The sequence below is a fragment of the Etheostoma cragini genome, chromosome 11, assembly GCF_013103735.1.
Source record: "Etheostoma cragini isolate CJK2018 chromosome 11, CSU_Ecrag_1.0, whole genome shotgun sequence".
Taxonomy (NCBI): Eukaryota; Metazoa; Chordata; class Actinopteri; order Perciformes; family Percidae; genus Etheostoma; species Etheostoma cragini.
This window is the reverse complement of record NC_048417.1, coordinates 1,609,057-1,630,090: the sequence shown is the minus strand read 5'-3', so window position 1 is coordinate 1,630,090 and position 21,034 is coordinate 1,609,057. Positions and strand designations below refer to the sequence as shown.

Below are 21,034 nucleotides of genomic sequence, written 5' to 3'. Positions count from 1 at the left end.
GCACACAGTACTGTGGAGAAGAGGATCAATGCAAAAGCACACAGCCGGCTGGGCTACGTCCACACAATGAGGTATTATAAGACATCTGTAAATGTGCTATGGGAATATAATGGGAATAAATCCTCCTGCCAAGCTCTCACACATGGAGTTTCATCATGTCATTTAAGGATCCTCCCTAAAAAAATGCATTTCAATCAACATTTTAAATTGGTAACAGCAGGGTGTTTATTGGCATTTCAGTGTGGACACACCACGTTCATCTTTCCATCATCGGGTGCAACAAAATGCAAACATACATTTATCAAACAGTTCCTTCTTGTAGATGGAAATGGTTTTGTTAAAGTCAAACCATAACTGTATTAACCCCAGATAACAGAACAGGGTCTCCAAACATATTTTTAATTTTAACAATACAAATTACAGCTAGAACATGTAAAAAGTGGTCTTAGGCCTTGTCCACATGTACACAGGTATTTATTTATTTTAACATAGGCTTTTCTATTTGTTTTCATCCGTGTGCATCAGTGTCTTCTTTCTGTGGCGTCCCACATGTGACAACATGTCACACAATGGCAGACATGGCCAAAATAGAGCTGTTCTTACCTTGCTAACAGGACTTTTTACATGCTTACAAGTAAAGATACAGTTACAATCCACTACACTGAGAAACAGAGGCGCTGGTGCAGCCTTACAGTAATAGCTTTTTTAAGGCCTCTGATTGGCTGACATGGCGTTAGGTTTAGGGTCATATTGCTTCCTGGTAGTTTAACTTTCTCTTGAAAGCACTTCAGCTGTTTGTGTATTTTAATTTAGAGAGAATCTTTTCTTTTTTAAGCGCTTGTGTGGACAGGATATGGAAAATACCTGTATCTGTGTGGACTGGGCCTTAATGAGAATGACCAAGTAACTGTTGTCTGTTTTTTATTTTGAACTTATGAAATTAATAAATCAATGAGATGCTGGAATTGTAGCATGAGAAAAACGCGTGATACAGGTGCAGAGCAATATTACCCATGACACATAAAGAGCAGCATGATCAATGTGCATCAATAACAAAGTAATATTACCTGATATAGCAAGTGCATTATTGGCCAATAGACAAAAATCTACCAAGCAGTTTACATCCTAATCTCTCCACAAACTAATTTTTAAACTAACTTAATGAAATCTTTATGTTTGGACCTTAGACTGTTGGATGGATTCAATTAAAATAGTATACAAACTTACACCAATATTCATTTAGGACAGAATCAAAGTGGTTCTGCACATTTATTTGACCACCTAGCTAAGCAAAGACTAGCAGAGAGCAGATCTAATAAAATATATCTATACTATTTACCATCTATAAGCTAAGACATCTTGCACTCCTCCTTGCCCTTGCCTTTACCTTTCTTGCTGTTTTTCTTCCCATCTTTCCCTGTCTGGTGTGGCTCTTTGTTGCTGGCCACTTGCTCTACATGCTTCGGTAATTCCACATTTTCACCCTGCAACTCATGCTTAATGGCATCTAACCCTTCCTCTACGGACAGAGACATCGCCTGGTTAATGTCCTCTGCAGCAGCACCCAGCTCTCTAACAGTCAAAACCTTTCCTTCCTCTATGGACAGAGACATTGCCCGGTTAATGTCCTCTGCAGCAGCACCCAGCTCTCTAACAGTCAAAACCTTTCCTTCTGCTCCACCTGCTTCTTCCCCAGACTTGGGTTTAGGCTTTTCACACACATCTTCCACATGTTCCCCCTTTTCAGAACTGTTGTCCTCATGAGCCAAAGAGTTTTGGTGGTCTTGAGACCTAGTATCTAGTTTATCTACCTCGTTACCGCCATCCACCGTACACGTCTCATCATTTCTTTCAACTGGCTCTTCTTGGGATTTTTCCTTTGACTCAGTTTGACTTTGGACTGAAACTCCATTGCTGCTTTCATCCGACATGACTTCCACTCCCTCCTCAACTTCTTCCTGTTCCAGATTTTTGGGGACACTTGTCGCTATAGCCACCTCGACATCCATGTCATCAAAATCAAAAGACAGGCCTTCGTCGTCTTCACAGGTGTCTTCATCCCTCCCCTGCAGGGTGGGTTGAGATGAATCGTTATCCTCAGGTTGGTCTTTGCTGGGTCCAGGCAGTGGCTGTATCTCACTCTGTTGATCATTTTGACTGTTTTCATGCGTTTCAGGATCTTCTGACACAGCTGATTCTTCAGTACTGTGGTTCTGCTCGAGAGAGGACCCAATTTCAGTAGCTTCTGTTGGAAAGGCTGCTGTATTTAACATGTCAATGGTATTGATCTCTTCTGATTTAGTGGCCAATTCAACATTTGATTCATCAATCTGACCCTCACACTGTAATGTCTGGCTTTCTACATCATCCGATAGTTCGGCCTGCGCTACAGTCTGCAAAGGACTCTTTACAGTGTCACATAACTCAGTGTTTTTTGTTAAGGATGCACTGTCACAACTGTCCCGTTTTACATCTGGCTCGATTAGACCTTCATCTTCCTTCAAACGTTCATTTAGCTCCTCCTTTTCTGCTCTGTCTGAAGAAACGACAAGGGGAACGACACTGGGAGAAAAGGATTCTCGTTCATTCTCTGTTCCTGACTCATAGTGGTCTTTGGCTGTCTCAGTTGTCTCCTTGGGATCTACCTCAGAAACCTCGATGGGAGCTCCATCGCTGCCTGAGGGCACAGCTGCAGACAGGTCTGAGCCAGATAAGCTAATGAGAGCGTCGGGGAAGCCATCGGTAGAAGACAGGGACACATACATGTTCTCCGTACTCTCAGCCAGGTTGGTGGATTCGGATTCAACAGCACCAATATCGGCATTGCTTAAAGCAGGCAATTCAGCTTCAGTGTTTTTCTTACCACTTGTTTCAAAGGTGTTTTCTGGGTTGTTAGTTGAGCATTTAGATTTCATCTCATCAATAGGTCCAACTTCGTCCTCTGCACTATTAATATTTTCTAACTCAGTATGGATGACATCCTCATTAGTTGAGATGTTGGTGTCACTTTGAGAATTATCTATACAGAAAGTGCCCTCTTTATCAAGACCATCAGAGCCGTCTGCACCTTTGGAGTTGTCAACAAGATCGTGAGTACTGAGGTCGGTCTCTGGAACAGGACTTGTTAAAGACCCCCCTTCTACTTTCTCTAATTTGAAAGTCTGTTTCTCGTCTTGCTCATCCTTCCTGAGATCTGCTCGTGTTTCCTTGAGAGTTTCAACTTGAGAAAAGGTTTCAACGGCTGCCACTGCCTCTGCTGTTTCAACTTCCAGACCTTGTTCTTTGTCGTGCTCATCTGTAGCGTGGTCTATCCTGGACTCTTCGACAGTTTCATTGGGAGAAAAAGTTTCAGAGAGTTTCACTGCTTTTGCTCCGTCTACCTCCTCAGTTTCTTGCAGGTGCTGCTCATTCTTAACTCGATCCACCCTCGATTCCTTATGGATTTCAGTAACAGAACCATCAACTTCAGGTTCTGTTGTTGTTCCTTTCTCTCTTGCGGCTGATTCAATGTCTTCAGTTTTGTCCTTTTCTTTATCGGTTACATCTTTTTGTTGGCTCTTATCGTCATGAGTTCCTCCTTTCTTTTTGGTTTTCCTCTTCCTTTTCTTCTTTTTCCCTGAAGCAGCAGCACACTGAGGCTGAGTTTTACCTGATACTTCCTCTGCCTCGTCGTTCTCTGCTTCTTCTGCATTATCAGGCTTTGGTTGAGGTTCGGAGTTCTCTACAGCTTGGATGGACTCGTCTGGTAAACTTTCCGTCATAACATTTCTTTGCTGATGACATGGTTCTGTATTTCTCAAATGACTTTCCTCAACATCTGCCTGTTTGTTTTCTTGCTCTTCAAAAATGTTGTTAGATGACTCTCTAATGTCATCACTCTTGGTGTCAACACTACAGCTTTTGGTTTCTGTCTCCCCTAAATCTGCCCCTGCAGGCCTTTCTTTCTGTGGAACGTTTTTCTCAGAACTTGTTACGATCCCTTGAAGCCCAGGGCTGCAAATGATTAGATCTTTGGCCTTTGTGATTGATTGGTCATTAATGTCAACATTGGAGTCCTTGCTAAGGCAACGTTCTTCAACATTGTCTTCTTCTGTGGCAGCCTTCTTGTCTTCTTCCAAGCATGTTTGTTGTTCTTGCGTTGGCTGTTCTTCGCTAGATGTTTCCAGGGTAGAAACACCAGCATCATTACAGATCAGAGTATCAACGGTCGAGCACTTCTCTTTGGCTTCCTCAAACATTTCTTGATGCTGCTCTGGATCCACCTCTTCCTCTCTGCTACTTCTCAACTGAGTCTCCTCTGTTTTGCCTGAGAGATCATGGAGAATATACGTGATAGAGGGACAGAAAATGTTGACTTAAGACATATTTTTCAAAAGGTAATCTTCTTGAGGAAGTGCATCAGCAGAAGTCAAGGTAAGGCAAAACACCCGATTGATTCAGTGGCCAGGAAGAAAAGCACAGAGCCAAGATGACCAAGAGAAGCAGGAGAAGAACAAGAGGAAGGAAGGCATGGGAAACACAAACATTAAATTATTGATCCCCAGCACATCAATGCGACAACAAAAGAAGTCTAAAGCCGGAAGCTTAAAGGAAGGCCTGGTTCTACGAGGGTGCCAAAGCATGCACCTTCAGTGTCATATTGTGCACCCCTATTTTGCGGTTTAAATTTGAGTAAATAATATATTAAATAACAAAAATAAAAAAGTTAAAAAATAAGTTCACTGACTGCAACACTAGTCATATTATGGCCCAATGTTGAGTAAGTGTGAATTGACTTAGCCAGATTTTCTTTGTTAATAATGGAGTAACACAGTTCACCTTGTTCCAGCTAGGCTTGTAAAGCTAAAGTTTAAAGTAATCCTAAGCTATCTTTGGCCAAGAAAAATACGCAAAGATGCAAAGACTGAGTTAACTTGATACCACTAGCTTGGTATGTGTTGAATGTTTAGAATATGGACTCACCTGTTCATGTCTTCTCAAGTATCAGACTGGTATACACATGTATGTGAACATGTCTCAACACAAGCAAACTAGTAGCTTACAAGTGATGCTATTAAAGCCAGAAGTAATGCTTGTAGGCTATAACGTGGTCTAATAAAGTAGTCATAGTGAGTAAAAATGTGATCTGCGATGGACATTGCAAAATGTGTAATGTATCTGGAATTGTTTATAAGCTATATGTTCAAGCTGAATTGACTCGGAGCAGATTTTAACTATTTTTTAAGAGAGAAAGGACACTGGCTATATGCTGGAATTTAATTGTAAGAAATATGTTGTTAAGGAACCATTGCAAATAAACTGTTACTACGAAGGTACAAGAAACAACATGCTCTATTGTCTTATTAAGGTTTACAACTTTCTCCTACTGTACTGCATCATCTGTTCATATGGGAGCACGCTCAAGACCCGTAACACATGATCTCAAGACCCGTAACACCTGCACTCAAGACCCGTAACACCTGATCTCAAGACCCGTAACACCTGCACTCAAGACCTCAAGACCCGTAACACCTGCACTCAAGACCCGTAACACCTGTCTTTCATTGCTGTTGACAGCAGGCAGCGTAGCAACTGGGGCTCCCAACTCATTTCAGATGCACACTAAAGCAAGTAATTTTGTTCTGGAACCGGGCTCTCTCTTCAGGTACACATTACGGTACAACGAGTGCATGCACAAAGAACTCTGAAATGTCTTATACCATCAACCCTGCAGAGACCTGGCAGCATTTACACAACCTGCATTAACAAAGCAAGTGACTCAGAATGAATGTGCATTTGCTGAAATGAGGAAAAAAGGTGCAATAGAAACAAATTACAAGCCAAAACATTAATAAAGAAGACAAAGCGAGGTGTTGCTGAGACTGTGAGTGGAATCTTAGTTCTTACAGAAAAGCAAGAGGGCTGATAGATGTTACTTAAAGGATAAGGGAGGAATTCATCTATATTTTTCTTGTGGTCAACAAATCCCATAATAATATGATAAATAACTAAATAAAATGGACTTGCGCTCCTTACGTTTTTTTATTTTTAATTTCCTGTCATAACCTTATCTGGGAATCGGGAAATAGACGTGATCAGTTTTCCTGGGAATCCGGGTTTAAACCCTCGTAGTAACATTATCTTCCTCAGCACATAGAGTTTACCACAGGTTGGTATTGTAGATTTTCACAGTTTTGAGCACTTTAAAAAAGTACTTCTCATCAACGGTTGCTTAAAAGTTAAGATTGAAAGCTCCAGAACCGCTAACAAGTTCTGAAATTGGGTTGATATTTTTTTGTCATTATCTGCTTCTAAACTCAAGAATGAACTCAGTTTCAAGAAAAATATAGAATAGTACCAGACTTATCCTTTAAGGGATTTGCAAATCAGAGTTTAGTACCACACGACATTCCAGGAGCACAACACTGGGAACGGAAGAATTCATTCCAAAATCAGCATTAACCATCCAAAAACCCAGCTATCAATTGTGCAAAAATAATTACTTGCATACAGTAGAGGCCAAAAGTTTGGACACACCTTCTTATTCAATGCATTTCCTTTATTTTTAAGACTATTTCCATTGTAGATTATCACTGAATGCATCAAAACTATGAAGGAACACATGTGGAATTATGTACTTAACAAAAAAGTTTGAAATAACTGAAAACATGTCTTATATTCTAGTTAACAAAAACAGTGTAAAAGTCATGATAATAAAAACGCATTGAAGGAGAAGGCGTGTCCAAGCCTTCGGCCTGTAGTGCATATGTAATATATATGTGTCTTTAGATGCTTTTTCTGTTCTATTAATCCTTAAAAAACCTTTTGGAATGAAAGTCTTCATACAGGTTTACGCCAAGCCATGCAGAGAGATGTTTAATTTTACCCAGCATGCTGTTCCCCTCCACAGGGGGAGTGGTTGAGTCCGGGGCCGGGGGGGAAGCAGCGTCTGCACCGGGGGACCCGTCCACGTCCGTCTCACAAACCTCTCCATTGACGTTTAGATCAGGACCCAAAACTATTCCATGTTTCTAGACAAATAAAAAGGCAAACATTAGTTCCATAGATTACACACCTCGAAAATATGTGTCAATGAACATCATATAGATAGATAGATATGTATATATAGATGTATATAGAGATAGATAGATGGATAGATATGTAGCTAGATAGATAGATAGAGATCGATAGATATGTAGATATGTAGATGGATGGATGGATTGATGGAGAGATAGATAGGTAGATAGATGAAGAGATAGATAGATAGATAGAGACATAGATAGATAGATTGATGGAGAGATAGATAGGTAGATAGAGAGAGACATAGATAGATAGATTGATGGAGAGATAGATAGGTAGATAGAGAGAGAGATAGATAGATATGTAGATAGATAGATGGATTGATAGAGAGATAGATAGATAGATAGATGGAGAGATGGAGAGATAGATAGATAGATAGATATGTAGCTAGATAAATAGAGAGATAGAGAGATAGAAAGATAGGTAGATAGATATTTGGTTTTTTTTAATTACCATTTGAAACAAGTACACAAAGAATACATTTGCACTAGTTAATACTCTCTACCTTCAATAAACCAGGATCATGGGATTTAAACTTTAGTATTCAACACTTTATTTTCACACTTTAGAGTTTTTAAGTTGCTACTCAAAACTTTGCACATCAGGCTGAAACTAGCCTCCTTCCACTGACTGAGTACCTTCAAAATGTCTCTGAGCTGCACCACCTCTTCTCTGAGCTCATCTCGCTCGATTCGGATAGCGTCTGTGTATTCCTTCTGTCGCTCTAAGGCCTGAGCAGAGACCCCGAGTGGCAGAGACCCCGAGTGGCAGAGCACGAAAGAAAGGGGAAAGTGTACAAGAGGTGTAAGGAAGTGGAAGTAAAAAGCTGGCGTTCAGTTTCATGCAAAGGAGATACTGAATTAAGCAAAAGCTGAATGTGATGAAGTCAATAAAACACAAAACCGCGGGACCAGGGCTCACGGGCCGTACCCCAATCTTTTTATCCTTCCACTCCACCGTCTCCTGCAGGTCGGAGATTTCTCTAACCAAACCTTCCTGCTTGATACGCAGCTGACGGATGTCCTAAACAGCAGGAAAAGGAAAATCAAGTCTGAGATGCAGAGAGAGAGAAAGCAAGTTGCAAGAAAGTTGATGCTGAAATCATCAGTTTTGTTCTTGTTGTTATGACTGTTGATGTAAACGTGATCAACATCTCCCCGTTTATGAGCTTTAGCAATACTGTATGTCACCATGGTCGTGATGATAAAGCTACTTTGAATTGAATTGAAAGCAAAAACAGTGCATGCATATATATAGTTTGTGAAGAAAGGAAGCGGTGAAAGGTGTCCCCCACATGCTGCCGTCCTACGGGACAGACTGCGACGTTCTCTCTTCTTAATTTCTGTCTTTTAAACCAACGGGCCGCTCCATTTCTGCAACTCCTGATCTTAGAGACACACATTCACACTGGAGGACAAATACTCACGTTGAGCAGCTCTTCACTTTGTTTCAGCGTCTCTTTCATTTCATTGAACTGGAACTGGAGCACAGAGTGGGCGTGTTTCTCTCGCTCGTACTCCTGTGAGGAACAACAGACAGCTTGACAACCAATAACCTCTTTGTTTTCATTATGAACATTAATCTCCTAAACACAGTAAAAACATTACAGGAGAGTCTCAATGTCTCAACCTGATCCTGTCAGAACAGAACAGCCGGCATTATGAGAACTGGGTTTTGTGCGTGGAAGTCACCATTTGGCAGATATGTTGCACATCTGATGCATGGATAATAATGCATTTGTGACGTTGTAGAGTCAAGCAGAGCATTGACTGGGCGCTGGATTAATATGATTATAGGATTTAGATAAAATGTGAGTTCTACTTTGGTGTGATGGGAGCTCTACTTTGTCCAGCTTCACCTTACAGTTACATTTATCCTCGCATGTCTTCTATAAGAAAAGTGTTTTGAGACCTGTGAAAACACTGGATGCATTTAAGGGTTGTAGGAAACTCCTAACATGGAGGTCTTCAAATTTAACTTCCAAAAAGCAACCGTGGTAGTGCCTGCATCACTGCATTCAAATTATCCTTCAAATTTAGGATGTTAAAGCTCTATAAAACACAAGTTCTCTGCAGGTTTTGTTTTTTATTACAAAAGGCTTTTTGGATGGCAGAATATCAAAGAAAAGTCTTTCTGCTTTCCTACTTCAACAATACACCCTTCCATGTACTTTGAATGTTGGAGGCCTCTGCAGAATGGAGGGGTGCTCCGTAATGACAGCTGACATGTTACCTAATTATTTACTGCAAAACGTCCCGTTAGCAAGGAGCTCCTGTGTAGTGGGTTAGTTCCAGGGTGCTAGCATGGTTTTAAGCTCTACTGGCATTGACCAAGGAGAGGAATCCTACAATTTATACATTTACTTTCTACTGTAAAACAAACAATATACACCATGTCTTGGTTCTATAACACTCTCTGTTCGACAGTTTCTTGACTGTGTGTGTGTGTGTGTGTGTGTGTGTGTGTGTGTGTGTCAGAACTTGTTACTATGCTGATTTCCTAAGAGAAGGAGCTAGATATCCGTTGTCAGTGTTTTCTATTGGCAGTTGGTTCCCCTAGCGTGAACACGTTAAGTCTGACTGACTCCATAGTTACATGTCTGCGATCGGCACAAGATTCCCTACTTTTTCACAAAAAAATCATGTCTGAAGAGTTAAAACTGGAGGAGAGAGAGCGCAACTTGTTTGTTTCAGAGAATCGTCCTGCAGCCCCTTCCTCTGTCCTCTCAGTGACAGAACCTGTTGCTATGGTGTGTGTCTGTGTGTGTGTCTGTGTGTGTGTGTGTGTGTGTCTGTGTGTGTGTGTGTGTCTGTGTCTGTGTCTGTGTGTGTGTGTGTGTCTGCTGTACCTTGACTTTCTCCTCATATCCGCGGCGCGACTCCGACAGCAGCTCCTCCAGCTCCATGAGCGAGTCTTTGAGCGTGTCCACCTGGTACATCAGGTTGTTCTTCTCGTTGTCCAGCTGGGCGTTGGACACCATGGCCTTACGGTACTTCTCCTCCACTTCTACCAACACATCCTAAGGTCATGACATGGAGGGGACATAAGAACACAACGGGTTCTGGGTCAGATATAACATGTCCATTAACACTACTGCAAAGTCCTGCTTTCCTCTTCCTTCTGTACACCGTTTACAGTAACTTCCAGGTAGGAAACCTAGCGCTGAGCTAACGGGGAGAGGAACCAGCTGGATTCTTGTTTCTGTTGACGAGACATGCTTTTATTTTAATGTTAATCTAATATGGAACCAAACTGTGACAATCAGGTAATTATGGGCTGCTGCCCCGTATCCAATTTTGATCCCAGACCTACTCTGAGTGTTAGTTAGTGTTGATGTTTCCGCTTTTCTCTCACTCTCCCTTTTGTGTCACTGTGTTGGATCTTCTTGCTCGGTGTTTTACATGTTTTGTGTAACGAGGGACTTCATTTCAGATGCACTATTGTCATGATTTAACTAAATGAAAGGCAGTAGCAATATCCACATGTACTCTCATTTAGAACGCAGTTGTTTTTGACAATGGGTGATCTCTTAATTTTTAGTTTTGAACGAGGCGGACTGAATGCTCCTCATGAACGAGCCGGCACTCTGGGCGTACTGAGGAAGAGAAATGTCGACATCGCATTATTACAGGAGACTCATTTACTGGAGGCTGATACGGGCCGATCAGCCAGTAGACTCTATCGCACAACTGGCTCCTCATCAGCAACTTGTCCATTGTTGTCCTTCTTTTTGGGGGGTCAATACAGCATATTATCGCAATATTTTCAGTGGCAATATTCTATCGATACACAGGCACAAAGTATCGATTTTTTATTATATTTTATATATGTGTGTTGGTCAGTTTGTCCCATTCTGCAGCGATAACATTGAAGGTATATGAACAAACAGAGAAATGTTTCTTATTAGATGAAACAGATGTCGATAAGTTTGTTTTTGTCGACGTCATTTGAAATTGGGAAAAATCAGAAGTTGGGAAAAAAGGTTATAAATTGCAATATGACACAGAATATTGCAATATGTTTAAAATCACAATAATATTGTACCGTGGCATAAGTATTGTGATGCTATGGTATTGGGAGGCGTCTGGTGATTCTTATTATTTCATCCAATCATCATAACTGGTCCTCATTGAGTCAGAGTCACAGAGACCTCTAACTCGAGCAGGTTTTTGGGCCCTTGTCTTGTGTGTGTCTGTTTATGTGTGTGTCTGTTTATGTGTGTGTTTTGTCTCCCCCACTCCCGTCTTTCCTCTGTTAATTATTATGTATTTATTATTGTTTGCCCTGGGATGCGTTCTTCATCTCAGTGCATTGTTTGTAATCGTTTGTCACGGTTTAATTCTTAAATATGTAAAAGATTATCACAACAAAATTAATACAACACACACGCTGAATGAACATACCGAGAAAAGGCACAAGTTTGTTCTGCTATACAACACCATGCAAACAGTTAGTATGGGGGGGAAGTTGACATAACATGAGTGTGAAATTTTAACCCATAACATCTGATCTTGTGTTAAAAAACACTTAAAACTAGAGTCCCCCCCCCTCCACACACACACACACACACACACACACACACACACACACACAGACACAGACACACACACACACACCATGCAGGCAGGTGGAAGACAAATGGGAAATAATGCAGGTACAGAATCTGAGCATCACATAAGAACTGCAGTAAAACTTTCAATTTCATTCACACTGTCATGCGTGTCAGTATTTGCTCCAAAAACACTCCATGGAGTTTCTCTGTTTCAGTTTAAATTTAAAGGTCTTCGGGTATCACATTGTCTTTAGAGGATCTAGAATCTTAAGACACAGAATCCACATGTGACCTTTGGGTAATATAACAGTGACTTGGATGCACATGTTACTGCATATTTAACCCACTGTAGGGTAAAAATAACCAGAGGAAGTTCCACCAAAACGTATTAGTTAACATTGAGCCTGGAGTTGGGAGGGTCTCGGGCTTCTACCTTGACTTCTTTAAGGTTCTGCGTGTACTTGGATTCCACATCTTGGATCTGATCCTTGAGTTCATGAATCTCCTGGTGACGAGTGCAGCAGCAGTGAGCAGAGAAGCGCAGATTGACAGCGTCAGAGAACGGGACGCACAAAGTCAACCGGCCAATGAGAAGAACACCACGAGGGTTTGTGGAAACGATGAAAACAGCATGAACAGCGAGGAACTTCACAGGAGAACATTCCTCAGATCAAAGAAAAGCCCCCATGGTCAATCTGTGGTATTTACTCCTTTCTATATTTAGTAAAACTTCTTACAGGACAACCGTAAGAGAGAGTTTTACTGAAATGGAGACAGGTCGTCCCTCATGTGTTGTGGCTTAATGAAGCTTGTCTGGGTAGAAAAATGACTACTACTGTCTTCTACAATGAATACTTCTAGTTGAAGCTGACAATGTGATTTTAACTATATGACTGACAATTGTTTGCGACCATGTTACATTTTAACATTATTTTAGTCTTCTTGCTTCTCACAGTGCAGACGCTTCGCTGCTTGCTCCTGCCTCTGCTTGCATTGTTTTGCTGATAATCTTGCTTTTCCTCTGAGAGAAACTATGAGCAGCGGCTCTTGGATACTTATAAATCACTGGAATATACCTTTTTTGTAGACATAGTAGGCTATTGCCATATTTTAACATTTTTCAGCGTGAGTGTGGCCTACCAAAAGCTCAAGCCTGTCCTACAGTGACTGTAGCTAAAGCTATTTAGCAGCAAGATGCCTAAGTTAAGTGTCCATGTAGTACACACTAAGGGTGTGACGAGATCTCGTTTTACCAGATCCCGCGAGATTAAAACGTGACGAGATTTCTCGTCGAGGTGAAAAGTTGTCTCGTGAGGCGATGTGATGTCAGCGTGATGGAGCGTGAAATTACTATTGAAGATGAGGAGTTAGGTTAAAAGGAGTTAGATTTCTCGTGTGAGATTGGCAGAAGCCAGTTGGTAGAGTTTATACAAAACATTTTGCAGTGTTTGCACGTCCTTTACTGCATATAATTCATTAAAATAGTAAAAAGAAAAAAAGGTTAAATAACATTCATCATTAATAGTTGATTTCAAAATGCACCTAAATTGTTTTGCATTTTGTGATTTTCCAGTTGAATAAAAAACTATTTTCCATTCATATATTTCATCGAGGATTTCTTTAATTGTTTTTTAAAAATCTCGTCTGGTTCTCGTGAACCCAATCTTGTGATGTGTCTCGTCTCGTGGAGTAAGCGTCTCGTCACACCCCTACTACACACATTACATGTCTGAGATGTACATTTGTAGACATAATCTGGCTCACGTTCTACATTACTGTACAATTAAAGTCTTGTTTTCATGAAAAAAAATCCCCTAACCCTGTTTGATACCCAACGAAAGCCACAATCCACAAGAAAATGTCCTGTTTGTAGGACGCTGGATGTCTTCAGCTTTTTACCTTGATTTCTCGTATAGAGGACTCTGCGTCTAGAGTTACAGCCGTCTCGCCACTTCCTCTACGCGAGGACGTCCCGCCCACGGAGGTGAGGGTCGCTGCGGTTAAAGCAGAAGCTGCTCGAGATCCCTGAGAAAGAACAACATTCATTTTTATTATTCTTTATCACACAAATGAAATACAAACCAACACGGGGACTTATATTTCTTTATTAACTGATGCATCTTGAGTAACAAAACACACTGCATGTAGTGACGTGATCCACTCACCTTCTCCAGATAATCTCTGTCCTCCACCTGTTGAGACAATTAAACACAGTCAGGTCAAACGGAGGGTGACGTGGAGGCCACGGGGCCGAGAAGATCTACTTAGGAGGAAAGAAGGAAGTTCCAAAAACCTCACTACAAACACCATGCAAACAATTAGCAGGGGAGGCATCAAAACCCGTGCAGAAGTTAAAACGACCGTAACATCTGACGTTGTAACCCACAACAACAGATCATGTGTTAAAGAAAACACTTCAAACTAGAGGTCATCTTCGGGTTCCACTCCCTGCCACGCACACCCAACACATTCAACACAAACATCAACCTCTGACACTAACACAGCGCACAATCAGCCCTCTTTGTGGGTCGAGGTGCACAAACAGGCAGGTGGCAAAACAAGAGCAACCAATCAGAACTCGGCTCGCATCCCAGGCTCGGCCACCTGCGGGTGCACGGCCACTCACGTCAGAAAAGTCAGGGATAGTAACCTCGTCCAGGTCTCGGTGGAGGCCGCTGCTACTGGCCGCACTCCTCGAAAAACTGGCCACAGAGCTGGAGTTGTCCTGCATGGCCACCAGGGGGCAGAACAGAGCAACAAAGACGCCGAACGGCAGGTCAACACGGAGGAATTCATGTTAGGAAAGCATGTGAAGAAGTGATGTGTCAGAGGCTACACTGTCCCATGCAGTAACAGAACCCACAACATTGAATAAACAGTAAATCATATTAAATGCTAACGTCTGTCATACGTTAGATCAGTAATTCATAGACGTGTGGTTAAAATGTACGACTGCACAATGCACTGTTAGGTTATTTATCTCCATCATAAAGATCAACTGCGCAATAAAAAATATGTTGTTAGTTGTAAGAGATGGTTGTTAAAATCTGCACTTTAAAATGCAACTTAAAAAAAAAAAAATGTTTAACCCTCATGTTGTCCTTGGGTCAAATTGACCCGTTTTGAGTTAATTATTATTTTTTTTTTAATCACAAAAAATTGTGCCGCGCTGAAAATGTCAACATTAAAAATATCAAAAAACTTTACCCGAAATAGTAAAAAAAAAAAAACACCCACAACATTGAAAAAGTGACAAAAAAGTTGTGAAAAGCGAAATAATGTTGAAAAATGTTGATTGTTTTTTGGGGGCCTGCTCTTCACTGGCAAGCTTTTGGTCTAGAATATTTGATATTATATTATATAATGCGGCAACCATTGGAAATGGGAGTGATAGTTGCCAAGAGACTGATATTAAAGGAATAGAAGTCTTCCACTCCTCCTTCCTTTCAGGTAAGGGTCATTGAAATGTTATCCATAATACAAATGGAGAAACTCTCCATAATACAAATAGACACATTTTTCCCTTCCTGGAACCCATTTTTAACTTATTTTGAAAAAGCTAAATTACAGTAATTAATGGTGTTTCTGTATTAACAACCTTTCCTCCTGCTGCTGTATTGTACTGAATATGACTTTAAAGAACTTGCAATAGCTACATCTGAGCCCTGTTTGTTTATCTGTTTAATTTGAAAATGCAAATAAAATATATCTATATAAAATATATTAAAAAAAGAAAGCATATGAAGAAGTTGTGACAGTGGATGATTATTTACAAATCCTCATTAGTGCTCAACAAGACTAAAAGATCATCTTTACTCTGAAATCTAACTTTGATCCCTTCCTCTTTTTTATGGAGGACTGTGTTTTCCATTATAAACATTATATATCATAACATGCTGTCCCCAAATAGAACGTATCGGAGAAGATGATGCACCAAGTTTCTCAGTCACGGGGACTCCCTGTCAATAACGGACATCAAACACTAGTAACTGGAAAAATACAAGATTACAAAACCCACTACGTAGTTCACTGGTTCTTCAGATAGTGACCAATCAATCGATGGATTTCTAAATCCCAAAAACTAACAATTTAAAACTCACTCTATTGCAACGTGCTTGTGATAGAGGGCTCTGGTCAGACCCTGTGCTATGGTCTAAAACAGGGAGCTGGATGTATGGATACACACTCTGAAGACTCAAGGGTTATATTTCAGCCATTAATGGGATTGTCTGCAACGCTTTTCTGAGCTTTAGTTCATGGCTCACTGACAAAAACATTAATATTATAATAATATGTGCTGTAACGACTGCGCCTCACAGGTTCACCAGGTTATACCTGCTTGTCCTCTGCACACAGTGCAAAATGTTTCCAAATTCTTCAAACCATGCCAGGTCTGAGTCACCATATCAACCAGTAATGAACAGTCTAATTATGTCTCGAAATCAAACAGTAAGTCATATTAAACGCGGTTACGTCTGTCATACGTCAGATCAGTAAGTCATAGACGTGGTTAACATGTAGGACTGCCCAGTTAGGTTATTAATCTCCGTCATAAAGATCAACTGAGCAGTAAACAATTTGTTAGTTGAAAGAGATTGTCGTTAAAATGTGCACTTTTTTTTTTTTTTTAACCCTCATGTTCTCATTGGGTCCAATTGACCTGTTTTTGAGTTAAAAAAAAGAAATTCTCACAAAAAATACCAAAAACAGTAAAAAAAAAAAAAAGCACCCACAACATTGAAAAAGTGGCAAAAATATTGGGAAAAGCGATATAATGTTGACATTTTTTTTTTTGGTTGACGGGAGGACAACACCAGGGCCTTTGAGTTCAATAAACCAACGTGGGAAATAATGTAATTAGTTTTTTTATTTAACAAGTAGTTTGTTGTATTTAAGGAGAACACTGACAGCAGCAGGAAGGCGGAACCGAGCACACTTTAATATCTGGTTTCATTTATTTTAAATGTCATGTTATCGCAATATTCAACATTTTCGCATATTTTCCTCATGTAGTGCAGCCTTGTCACAGATCATCATGTATGATTTAAACCCAGGGTTATTAGCAGGGTGCCTGGTGTGTGTGTGTGGGGTGTGTGTGTGTGTGTGTGTGTGTGTGTGTGTGTTTGGGGGGGGGCTCACCACTGGGCTGGCGCGGGCCGAGCCGGCCCTGGAGGAAACTCTGGAGCCGGAGCTGCGATAACTACCGTACTCTAAAGGCTGAGGAGGAAACACAGTGGTATGTTTCTGTCTGCAGCGAGGGACACACACACACACATGCACACACACACACACACACACACACACACACACACCTAAGCATGCACATACTCACACTAATAGTACTAGTTGTACTAGTAGTAGCAGCTGCATGCTGGACCAGACTGATCCAGTTTCAATAGCTCACAGAAATTAGCAATTAAAATCCAATTACATGCAATTTAATTCCAAAACAACTCCGATGCAGCAGCAAAAATTAAAAAAATAAAAATAAAAATAAAAATCACTCAAAAGCTGAAGATGGGTGAAGGCGTTGCTCATGTGAGAACCAAACTGAAGCAAACGCGGCACATTTCATTTTTTCTCACGCTCGACTCCCGTTCACACTGAACTCATATGCACTCTTCCTCTAACGGCTAATATAATCAATACAGGAACAGAAACCACATGGTCCACACAGACCAGGTCACTCTCTGGTGACAAACCAACCGCCGAGGCCACAACCCAGAAGGGGATCTTACATGAGAGCTGGAGACTCGCTGTGACGCGCTGCAGTCTTCGTATACGGCGCTCTGTAACAAACACATACAGCGTGAGCAGCGTGCTCGTGCTTAAAGAAGATGCATGCTGGGTAACCGGGACTACAGGTGGAAATTAGCCGACCGGCTAACACTGGCGCGTTTACAGAAATGTTGATTAAAGTGCATTGTTCTAATCAAATAAATAAATCTACTACATCAGCAGTGTTAACACACGGTGCCATGCTTTACTACGCAATGGCAAAAAAAAAGCACACACCCTGCCTTTAGTGCCGGATATTTAATGTGAAATACAGTGGGGACTTAACTGTTTGCATTGATATGGTGAGGAAAAAGAAATGAGAGTTAGAGGGTGCAATTCAACAACTATTCAGCATCCCAAGGAGTATCCCAACCTTCCAAAAACTAAACCGTGTGCTTTTGAAAGATATGGACAAAAGAAAGCCTCGTTTCTGCAGCACTGAAGAGCACAGTGACTCACATCAATGCAAAGGGAATTTAAAAAGTGATGAGGCATTTCACAGAAAGCCCCTAACACTCAAAAAGGAGAATTACGGTCAATTCCAGCACGTAGCTCTGTAGTTTGTAAATGTGGAGGTGTGTCAGTAGAGAGAAAAACTAACCAATCGGTGCTGCCTACACCGAGTTATCCTCCTGCTAGAGTTAGCACCCAACATGGTTAAAACAGGGCAAGTTATAAACGTGTTTGTAGCCTCTAAACATGATCAAAATGTCATTAAAAGTGCCTACACAGTGAATCTGACTGCAGTAGATGTGAAAGAAATGCTCCTTTAATGGTGCAGACAAGACAGACAAGCTCAGCTTGAGATTTATTCAGGAACACTGTGGTGTAAGTGAAGGGTAAGTAGCGGTGTAATTTAACACTGTGTGGTAGTGATGGAGGGTAAGAGGTAAGCAGGAAATGAAGGGAACCAACCCTACGATGGAGCTGCTGGGCGATCGGACCGAGTGGCCCGCTGAACTGTAACAGAGGAGGAAGGTGGGAGTGAGGATGAGGTCTACGAGGGAGTGAGGATGAGGTCTACGAGGGAGTGAGGATGAGGTCTACGAGCCAGCAGCTTGGAGCAGGTTGGGAGACCGTGAGAATAAACGATAGTTTAACTTGATTTGATCTCGTTGAGTCTGGTGCCTTTCCTCAGAGAGGTGGGAGGTCTGGCAGCTACAGAGCAGCAACAACGTTGCGTGCATGTGTCTTTATCCTGCAAGTGTTCACAGTGTGTGTCTGTCTGGAAGCCACACACACTGAACTGTGTACAGACCTGGTAACCATTGAAAGCTGAACCCGGTTTTCTGGAAGAGGACAGACCGTTGAAGCCGTACGAGTCAGAGGAAGCATAAGACGCCTGGAAGGAGGAAAGAGGAAAGAGGAAGGAAAAAGCGAGAGTGTCGAGCCAAGAGGAGGAGGAAAAAGGATAGAAAGATCAGAACATTTTTTTAAATAGACGCCCAACTCTTGACCCAAAGTGTAACTTGCACATGCAACATGTACATTCTGATACTGAGGTTATCAAATTAAGTTTTTAAGTTCGTCAGACTTCATATAACATCACCCCAAGAAAAAAAAGAAGAAAAAAGAAGATCATCTCAATTTGTGAATGGATATAAACAGAATTAACCTCTTTACTAACACTTGAAAATACATGCTTTTCCTTTTACCCCCCCAAAAAAAGTCACACGTCATTCACAATTTGACTGTCTGCAAAGATACAATGTGGCGCCTCGGAGCGGACGGCGTGAGCGATCTAAATCCAGAAATGATGGACTGTTCAGATGTGTTTACGAGGAAACTCGGCCAGGATCTACAAGACTGGGAGGGGACCAGCTGGTTTTGGATTAAAAGGATTGGATGTACTTATTCTATGAACTGTTGGCGAATCTTTCTGTGTTTCTTTACTTCATAACATGATTATAACCGCTATAAGTCACCTTATGCTTTGTGTGTGGGCCTAATGGAATCATGAGACTTTAAGCTTTCTAATGACGTGCTGCATGAGCGTGTTTATGAAGATTTAATGCTCGCAGTTTATGAATGAAGAAAACATTTTGTCAGACGAGACTGTTGCCGGGACTGAATAGCTGAACAGGTTACGGGTGGTGCTAGGCACCTCTGTTAATACTAATAATAACAACATTAGATCCATCCTTTTTTTAATAAATGACTTTTTGTGCAATGTTTGGATCGCACAATTCAGAAACTCTCCTAAGCAGCCACCAGTGGAATCTCATTCTACAAATATTATAAAACTAATAATAATATAACATATAATGTTGTAGTTTCTTTTATCCTTTTTTCTCCCATCTATACCACACACTTTCTGTTTATCTTTAATATTATTTTATTACAAGTACTTACTTTTTAATATGTATGGTCAGAGGTTAATATAATTCATATTATGCTACCGACTCTTGCTTCATTACTCTAATTACACATTCAACTTAATTTTAACGTCACTTACACCGCATTATTGATTCTTGTATCATGGCAACCGCACTTTAAAATACCTTTATTTGACGCCATTCTGCTTACTTTCAGTCTACCAGATAATCATTGTCTATTGTTTGCCTGTATTTGTTGTGTGTTTGCTTGTTTGTGTGTTTTTTACTGTTATTGAAGAAGAAAATGCTGCTGCTGTAATAAGGAAATGTCCCCGTTGTGGGATGAATAAAGTATAATCTAATCTAATCTAATCTAAACTTATTAATGCAGCCTGATATTTATCTGAAACTCTGGTGATTTACCGGGTTTAAACTGAATGGCATGACAGCCTTCAAATGTTTAGAATTTGAATTTCAGTGTTATAAACAAAGCTTTGAACTACTGTGCACAGCCCCACACCTGTCACTCATCTGTGGAAGTCACGACTGAAGCTGGTTCTTAACACACAGCACACACACATATCCAATCAGCATGCTTCCCAAACGACTGAACTGACACAGCAAAGATTACTGCAACCCACACATCAATGCAACAGGATATAGAGACGAGCCACAGTACCGTCTCCACTGAAACTGGACATCTCTGACAAATACAGCACAGAGACTCGACAACAATGAGGAAGTCTTCTAGAAAAGACAAAAAGTCACGCACCTCCATGCATTCTTTAGTATAACAGAGGACATCTTGGTTAGAAAATGGTTAGCAGCGCACTACTACCTTAAAACAAAATGATATTTCCAAAAATTAAAACTTTTACAGGTCGTAAGCAAGCGGACATTACAATTAATTATGTTATTGAACACAACTTTAAGACGTAAGAGACGAGAGTGGCGTGAGAAAACACACACACACACACACAGCCTCCGGTGCAGTGGCACCCACCTGGTCTAATCTGGAGGCCCGAGACACCCGGGTGTCATCACTTAGTCTGGAGCTCTGAGGGTCGGGGACAACGGGGGACAACAGGGGACAACAGGGGACACCGGGGACAACAGGGGACAACATCAAACACTAAGCCCACAATCACTGAATGTCAGTCTCAACACATCCACCTGACAGCACACAGCTCTGTTTCAGCACCACCCAGCTTCACCCTACGGACACATCACATGCTGGTACAGGATATTATACTGTATATGTACACACACACACACACACACACACACACACACACACACACACACACACACACACACACACACACACACA

General features: G+C 41.1%; 1 protein-coding gene across 18 annotated transcripts in view; it reads right to left on the bottom strand.

The window, feature by feature from the left end:
* Positions 1-21,034, bottom strand: part of lrrfip1a (leucine rich repeat (in FLII) interacting protein 1a) — a 52,942-nt gene that overhangs the window by 3,424 nt on the left and 28,484 nt on the right. For 5 of the 18 annotated variants that reach the window (XM_034884900.1, XM_034884902.1, XM_034884903.1 and 2 more), the window contains 15 exons: positions 20,705-20,761; positions 18,648-18,734; positions 17,350-17,400; positions 16,751-16,828; positions 14,238-14,336; positions 13,777-13,803; positions 13,511-13,636; positions 12,045-12,116; positions 9,908-10,078; positions 8,486-8,578; positions 7,990-8,082; positions 7,698-7,790; positions 6,866-7,010; positions 1,662-4,306; positions 502-1,601 (listed from right to left, as the gene is read on the bottom strand). In XM_034884900.1, coding sequence (XP_034740791.1) covers positions 1,350-1,601; positions 1,662-4,306; positions 6,866-7,010; positions 7,698-7,790; positions 7,990-8,082; positions 8,486-8,578; positions 9,908-10,078; positions 12,045-12,116; positions 13,511-13,636; positions 13,777-13,803; positions 14,238-14,336; positions 16,751-16,828; positions 17,350-17,400; positions 18,648-18,734; positions 20,705-20,761 — 4,089 coding nt within the window. In that variant the 3' untranslated portion in view covers positions 502-1,349. Of the gene's footprint in view, positions 1-501; positions 1,602-1,661; positions 4,307-6,865; positions 7,011-7,697; positions 7,791-7,989; positions 8,083-8,485; positions 8,579-9,907; positions 10,079-12,044; positions 12,117-13,510; positions 13,637-13,776; positions 13,804-14,237; positions 14,337-16,750; positions 16,829-17,349; positions 17,401-18,647; positions 18,735-20,704; positions 20,762-21,034 lie in introns of those variants that run through there. The other 13 variants (XM_034884908.1, XM_034884911.1, XM_034884910.1 and 10 more) reach the window with 9 other exon arrangements.